The following is an 8,473-nucleotide window of genomic DNA, read 5'->3' as shown; positions in this document are numbered from 1 at the left end:
TTCGATAGGGGGGGACGGGGACCGAAAATCGAAAATCCCAAAAGTAGATACTGATCGTGTATGCAAAAAAAAAAAAACGAGGCACGTAACGCCGCGAAACTTGGCAAGGCCCAAAACACATCGAATGGTGCATCCCGCTTCCAAACTTATCCTAGGACACCTAAGATCGATCACCTTTTCAAGCATCCTTGCCTCTAAATCAAAATTTGCAGTCTTGCCAACTCAAAGCTGGTTTCCTACAAGCTGCGAATTGCTTAGGTATGAGTAGCAGTGCCAGCTATTCTTACGTTTCGTACTTTCAAATTTTCGATCTTACGTCTGGTCAGCTTCAGGGCTTCACCATCATATAGTCATGGAGGAAAAGTGGGAATGTCTTCTGCTCTGACAAGTGCGCCAAAACCGCAATATAATTTCAGAATCATGACATCACCACCTGATCCATATGCAACGGGCAGGGTGCAGCTAATGGCTAGCCGTCAGTGGTCATGTCATCGGTGGTCACTCAAAAGGCCATGCTAGGTCATGGAAGGTCACCAGCCGTTATTTGATCACACTTTCTGATGGATTTTACTTGCCAAGAGCTTCGCGGGAAAAACGAGCGCATGCACCGTTGAAAAAATTGAGTGAAAGGGTCTCAGGTCCGGCGACCTCTGCAGGTGAAATGCCCCAGGGTAGGATTCCGGTCCTTGTTGATTAACTTCGTCAAAAATGGCAGTAGAGCTGTGATGTCGGCACCATTGTGTTCGTCATGATCGAGCTGGCACGACCTGCATCGTTCTCATATTCACCCTCCAATCGTAACAACTACAGCAGGGATTGGCAAATGGCGGGGCACCCCCTTTGGAAGGTAATGAAGGTCTCTGGAAACCTCATCCCACATCTCTTTAGCATTAGTGGCTCTTCTTATGGAACAGGTTTCTTGACTGGTCTGTTTCACCCTGGGGGAGCCGATGCTATATCCAATTATAAGGTCTTGGGCTACTGCGTGCTTTTTTGGTCCTGCCTGTGATCTATCCGAACACTTTTTCCCACAAGTGCTGGGGTTAAATGGCATAGATTTCAAATGGTTCCTGTGGTAGAACTGCCATGCTTGAATTTGACTAATTAGGAATGGAAAATTTTCATATAGTAACGGAAATCTATGGAATTTCAGTGAACTTGGTATTATCGGCAATGGGGTCTGGCAGTGGGGTGGGGAGGTAATAAGTAGGTAATAACCCTGCCTGGCGCCCCAAAAAGGGGGCACGATCCCCGAGGCCCTGCCGATCACCTTATAACTACAGGCATCACAGCTCCACACCTTTTGCAGATGGCCAGGACCCCCTGCGATGCATCCCAACAGCAATCTTTATTCAGAACCTGCCTTGATTAACCAACGATGCATTAAATGCGACGGATAGCTCTATAATGCATTGTTATCAACTATTGAACGGGCCTCGCCGATAGGGGGGTACTGTACCCCCCTAACTTTCGATAGCGGGGGACCTGTCCCCCCCGTCCCCCCCGGTGGCGCCGCCCATGCGAATGTGTGCGTAGGTTTTGCGGAATGTGTTACTAAAATGTTACCGTTTTTACCAAAAAAATTTTAGCGATTGTTTCCGCTGTTACTAACCAGCAAACTGGTGTGGAAATATTAACGGGTAGGTATTCTTACAAGCTGTATGCACACCAGAGACTTTTCTATAAAAACTCCATCTGCCTCTCATCACTTAAGATGCATCATGTGACTTACCGACAATACAAGCAACGCTAAGTTCAATGCATGTTTCACAAATCTGGGCGTATTACATTTATGAAGCCTCTGTGACAATTGCGCCGTGAAATTCCCGGGCTGTCGGCAAAGAACGCATCAGCTGACTGAGCCGTGAAATTTCACGTGAAATTTCCGTGCAAAGAACGCACCCTTATTAGTTTCCAATCCAGGTTCTCCTTCATCCATGGTTTAGCTGCTTATGATCGACGTCCGACGATCGACTGCTTGGTATTTTTTCCTAGCGTTTTTTCAAAATATACTTTTTGTACGAAATAATGCATACAGATGGTGCCAAAAAGCAATGAAACATGCAGTATGCCCACGGACGTATAAATAAACTGGACTGACAATCCCAATGGACCTCCTATGGAAGATAGTGAAGCCGACAAGGCGCCATTTTACGTTGCCAAAAAACCGTGCTCTGGAAGGTCATCGAGCCAATACGATTAGAATTGCGTCCAAACGGATGATCGGATCGAGATGCTGGTGGTACCGTTCGACGGGTAATTCCTTGAGGCAGGTGATGATGGATGTCACATGTCACCCGGTGTCACATCGCGCGTGCCACGTGCCGACAAACTTACAAAGGGCAAAAACCTTTAAGCGACGCTTCAAGTCAAACGAAGGGCGGCACAGGTGCCAAACTCACAGGTCACATGCCCCAGTGTTCGACCACTAGCATATGGTATGTTCGGCATCAGGGGGTGCGGAATGCACGCGCTAGTGGCGAAAAACATGTTTTGAGGAGGCATCCTCCGATTCCGGAAAACCTTGACCTAGGCACACCAAATTTGGCACACTGACACTACTGGACACGCGCTTTAAGATGCTGTACAAATAGGCGTGCTGGGGTGCACGGTGCACGTGCTGTGCACGTGCAAACCTTTTGATGTTGCACTCCAGGTGTCACATATGCGGGTAGGGCGGGTAGCGCTGGCAAGCTCAAAGTGCCAAATTTACACAGGCCACCCAGAATGTATTCCAGCATAGTTTTGAGCATATCCATCTCCTGGTGGCCCCCAAAGGTGCGCTCTGCACGTGCAAAAAAAAAATTATCCGCGCCGGGCGGTGGGGATGATTGGACAGTGGACACCCTATGTGGATTTATGTAAATATCTCGAAAACGGCGTTGTGCAGCGCCGCCGTTTTTGGCACACCTTTCCATACATCGTTTTCACAAATGCTGCATAACTTTCAGACTTAGGTCGCTCAAGGTTAGGTCACCAGGTTACGTCAAGTGGCCTTACCTTAGGAAAAATTATAATGCCCGTCATAGCTACACAGACTACAATCGGCTTAAAACGTGCAGCAATAGATAATATCAACAGTATATACGTAGAGTACCTACCTCTACCTCGAAATTTCAATATCACTGACCTAGGGTTTTGTTGATTTTGCGACCTCAGACCACCAGCACGGCAAATCATTTATTTTGTCAAATTCGGGCTCTTAAACTTTTTGCTACCCAGCAACGCAAATTTACGCCTCAATCGCCGGCCAGCGCAGCATAGGCATCTTTTTATCTACGTTGTTTGCGCCTGCAGTAATACTGCACCGCAATAACCATTTTCTTCATCTTTCATCCATAGATGGCAGTAGCAAAGCGCCTGCATCTATGCTGTGCCGCAGTGCTCTTACAATACGAGATGAGCAATGAGCATTGAACAAGCAAGTGATATTGAAATCATAGGCGGCGGAACGAGGGGGCACCGGGGCACCGTGCCCCCTTTAATTTTGGCATTTTAACATAGCCCTTTCCATGCAACGCCCTATGGGCGTTGCATGGAAAGAATGGGACCAAAAGTCGGCAGTGCCCCCTTTAATTGAAGGTGTTCCGCCGCCACTGATTGAAATTCCGAGGTAGAAGTATTCTACGTATATACTGTTGCTCTTATCAATCGCTGCACGTTTTAAACCGATTGTTCAGTCTGTGTAGCTATGACGGGCACTATAACTTTTCCTAAGGTAAGGTCACTTGGACGTAACCTGATGACCTAACCTTGAGTGACCTAAGTCTGAAAGTTACGCAGCATGTGTGAAAAAGATGTATGAAAAGGTGTGCCAAAACGGCAGCGCTACACAACGCCGTTTTCGAGATATTTACATAAATCCACATAGGGTGTCCAAGCATCCCCACCGCCCAGCGTGGATAATTTTTTGCACGTGCAGAGGCCACCAGGAGATGGATATGCTCAATAACTATGCGGGAATGCATTCTGGGTGGCCTGTGTAAATTTGGCACTTTGAGCTTGCCAGCGCTACCCGCCCTACCCGCATATGTGACACCTGGAGTGCAACATCAAAAGGTTTGCACGTGCACAGCACGTGCACCGTGTACCCCAGCACGCCTATTTGTACAGCACCTTAAAGCGCGTGTCCAGTAGTGTCAGTGTGCCAAATTTGGTGTGCCTAGGTCAAGGTTTTCCGGAATCGGAGGATGCCTCCTCAAAACATGTTTTTCGCCACTAGCGCGTGCATTCCGCACCCCCTGATGCCGAACATACCATATGTTAGTGGTCGAACACTGGGACATGTGACCTGTGAGTTTGGCACCTGTGCCGCCCTTCGTTTGACTTGAAGCGTCGCTTAAAGGTTTTTGCCCTTTGTAAGTTTGTCGGCACGTGGCACGCGCGATGTGACACCGGGTGACATGTGACATCCATCATCACCTGCCTCAAGGAATTACCCGTCGAACGGTACCACCAGCATCTCGATCCGATCATCCGTTTGGACGCAATTCTAATTGTATTGGCTCGATGACCTTCCAGAGCACGGTTTTTTGGCAACGTAAAATGGCGCCTTGTCGGCTTCACCTGAATGGAGGTGGTTGCGGGTCCAGTTTATTTATACGTCCGTGAGTATGCCTTAGATAGTTATTTTCAATATTTGCAAATGACACTCATTTTTCTTGCCCAGGAACATAATACACTACATAACTCTGATATTGCATAATCATTTTTGTCTCTCAAAACATTTTTCTTTTACAAATAATTAATGAAAGACACAAAATTTTGATCAAGTATTTTCTACTCTTTGCAATAATATTTTGAATCAGCTGAAAACAACATCTCTCGTTACTCATCGCTCGGGGTTACATGAGCAGAGTTAATACGCATTACAAACGGACTACAATAGTGAGCGAATAGGAAAATCCGTTCCTGATACGCATTTACTTGCTCATGTAACCCCGGTAATCGAAGGCATCGAAGGTGTCTACCTGGCGACCGAGCGACATCTGGCGGCAGTCGAGTGTGTTCGGCGGCGGGGCGTGCGTGTCGGGTGGGTCGCTCCGGTGAGGTGCTGTCTTTCACCGGTGCTGTTGATTTGAAGTAAGGCGTTAGATTGTTTGTTCTCTTGCTCACTGCACTCTAAGTCCGATGCTTAATTGTTATAGTTGTGTAATGTGCTTCATCTTTGTCCCGGCTTATAATGGGGGAACAAGAATGGCAGCGGTCTTGGGTTTGAAATTGAAATACCTAAAACATTATTGTTGATTGTTTTCATTTTGTTATTGCCCTTTAAATTGTTGAAGCTGCTACCACATTGCTTCTATAATGAGAGTCGATATAAAATATTTGCAATGTAATTCCAGCCTTAGTGCCTTTAGCCTAATAACCTTGAATTACCTATTCCAAGATCATCCTCACCCTGACCCAGCTCTGCCATATAGGTGCCCACTCATCAGTATCGAGTAATGGAAATTGGAAGCTACAGGCAGTTCGCCTTCTTCCATATATATTCAAGACTTCAAGACTTCTAGTGCCTCTTGTATTTTACCTCAAATCATTTTTAATTTGTCATTCATAAGAAGCCAGGAATGCCAATTGAAGTCAGGAAATGATGAAATGATAAGGATAATGATTTCAATGTGCAAACTTCCCTCCCAAACATTGATGTGTATGTTTGTGTTTTGATGCCTTTTTTAAACACAACATCCTAGTTTTCAGGGGTAAATGTTCAGAAAAAGTCTGATTCACTTTTAAAACATAAATTTTGCGTATTCTTACATAATTTGACATCCTGAGTCCAAACATGATACTAACAAGTGGTGCAAATACAAGAAAAACATAACCAAACCTTACCTAACCTTACCTACTTACCTACAACCCACCAACTTACAACCCACAAACCTACAACCTTTAAACCTACCAACCTACAACCTACAAACCTACAATTTATGCTGTTGCGTATTCATATGAATGGCACTATAACTGTAGATCAGACCTTTTCTGAACAAATACTGTTTTCAGGTAGGTATGCAGTGTAGCAACTCACCTGACATTGAAATATACCAACTTTAAAGCATTTTTTTATTTTGTTTCAGGGCAGACCCATACGGCCTCAGGAGTTAAAAGCTGTCTCCCAGTAACCACTCAAAATGAGTGGCCTAGGAGGCTATTGCCACTCTGAGTTCTGGGTAAGTTTGCTTTTAGAAACCTTCGCATGCTAAGTTTGTGGGCCCTCAGCTTCAAGATGGGAACAGAAACCTACCTTGTACCTATTGTGTCCTAATGTAGGCTAAATGTCAAATGGTATTTTCAAAGAAGGAAATTTGATGGTGCATCCACAATGGCATATGAGTATGTTTGTCAGAACATAGACTAATGCATGGATTGTGTACCTACAGGATCCCAGTCCAAAATTAGTGAATTAAGTCATCTTTCCACAGCAGTCTCAGAAACAAATGTAGACCACTCGACTGCAAGTAAGTGCCTGGTTAAGTGACGAATGTATTGTTGACAATCTGTCTTCCCTGTTCACAGAACACAAGCCTGACATGGGACGCCGACGTTCCCGACTTCACTCCCTGTTTCGAGCGCACTGTGCTGGTATGGGTGCCGTGTGGCTTCCTCTGGCTCTTCTCGCCAGTGGAGACTCTCATGGTGCTCCGATCCAACGACCGCTTCATACCCTGGACCGTCCTCAACATCTGCAAATACGTGAGTGTTCCATTACAGGGTGGAATTAAAAGTCATGGGTTTGTGGCTGCCAGAGAAGAATGATCTACTTTGCTTGTCTGGGTGAGTGGGTGTTGCTGTCGCCCTGTATGGACTGACATGACAAAGTGAGCATAGGGATGTCTGAGGGATGTGAGAATGGGATGACAACCATTAGCTGGTTTCATGACCATTGACCAATTCTAGAAACTACATAACAAGAGCTTATACAAGCATCTACAGACCAAACGTCAATCGTATAGCTCAGCGCAACTGGCTCATTGCACGGAGTTATGTGCTTGTTATACTCATTGCCATGGAATGGCGTGAAATGTTATTTTTGCACTTTCTTTTTATCGGTAACGTCCTATTTGAAGAATTACGAGATGAGATTAGATAAGGCACTGGATTGCAGTTGTCCAAATTTTGTCATTTATCGATAAAATAGTACGGAGCTCCTGAAGGAAAAGACAGCGCGCTGTTGATATTGCCCGAGTATTCAACAAACGTTCCCTTCCATTAGCAGTTATGTATGTTTGTTTGGGGATGCGGGAGATCGTGCCACCGACCCGGCACGAATCCCAAAGACGAATTACGCCGTCCAAATGATTTGTCAAAACGGGGCTTAGTACACGTAATTCTAATTGCTTTCCTTTTCGTTTTTCCCTGTTCGATATTATCAGGTAACGCTACTTCAGGTGTTCTTTTTGTTAAATTTCTTCCACCTATATGTTTATGACATTCGGGATGAAATTCACCACCTATCGATGTCACGGGTAGATTGCTGTAACAATTCACTAATAAACGTCTCAGTCCTCCAGTCTCTTTGGATGAGAGACAGGATGACGACTGCTGGGCATCTCTACTTACGGCCATCGAAATGCCACCCTCATGTCCTTGGGAGTGCTCCTACGTGGCGTGCACTTCATGGGATGCCCCAGAACTCATTTCCCTCTGTGTGCTCGGTAGAAATCTGCAGATGACATTTCACGGTTAGTGTTTTTACTTAGAGAATAGGCTGCTTTCAGTATTCATTCATCGTAAATCAAACAGTCATCAACGTAGATCAGAGTTGGCCGTTGGTCTAGATAAATAATCCTACACAGACGACGAATATTAGCCGTTTGTTGCCAGCTGTCTTTGCTGATCAGGAGCACATGGAAGTCTTCCATGAGGTCATGATCGCTGCTCTGCGGCCGATAAGTTGTGAGCAAACGTTAGCCGTTGCGATACGTTCCGGCGAGCCGGGACTGTCCCTTGCAGCTGCGCACGGTGTGCCACTGTCAGAGGTGTGGGAAGCGAGCAGGGAAGCGCCCTCAACTAGCTCTGCAAGGCGCCGGTCGGCATCCCTGGCAGATGGTGTCGAAATTGGTATCCGATGTACTGTTTCATGGGAGTTGATTTCAAACATTTCGGTTAGGGGTCAGATATTTCGGTGGCGTGGGTCTTGCACCGTGTTTACACTTAACTACATATTCATTGCAATTATGCAATGTTGGGATTGCTCGTATATTGAGCTGTTTGCTGGTAGGGTAGGACATGGCTAAGTTGCATCGTCAGTTGCGTCATGTCATTTGATGACGGATACGCAAACCGCCCAAGTTCAAGGATATGTGCACTCAATACAGTCACGCTGTTCACCTGTCCCACTCCCGACTTGCGCATCGTCCCCAGGCTGACATTGTCGCCCTCTCCCTCGACCTCTCTTAGTCCCCACTGATGACGTCACGCCACCCTGCCGCCAATGGCATCACGGACCGGCCACCGGACCGGGTGGCCCGTT

At 46.1% G+C, this 8,473-nt stretch overlaps 1 protein-coding gene across 1 annotated transcript in view; it reads left to right on the top strand.

Moving 5' to 3' along the window:
* LOC122370247 (multidrug resistance-associated protein 1-like) overlaps positions 1-8,473 on the top strand; it is a gene marked incomplete at its 3' end in the record, with an annotated part of 46,809 nt that overhangs the window by 6,567 nt on the left and 31,769 nt on the right. The window contains exons 2-3 of the mRNA XM_043345684.1: positions 6,078-6,170; positions 6,517-6,693. Of these exons, the coding sequence (XP_043201619.1) occupies positions 6,132-6,170; positions 6,517-6,693 (216 nt within the window). The remainder of the gene's footprint in view (positions 1-6,077; positions 6,171-6,516; positions 6,694-8,473) is intronic.

The sequence above is a fragment of the Amphibalanus amphitrite genome, unplaced genomic scaffold (assembly GCF_019059575.1).
Source record: "Amphibalanus amphitrite isolate SeventyFive unplaced genomic scaffold, NRLGWU_Aamphi_draft 001114F_arrow, whole genome shotgun sequence".
Taxonomy (NCBI): Eukaryota; Metazoa; Arthropoda; class Thecostraca; order Balanomorpha; family Balanidae; genus Amphibalanus; species Amphibalanus amphitrite.
The sequence above is the reverse complement of the archived record's forward strand: the minus strand, read 5'-3'. Positions and strand labels throughout refer to the sequence as shown.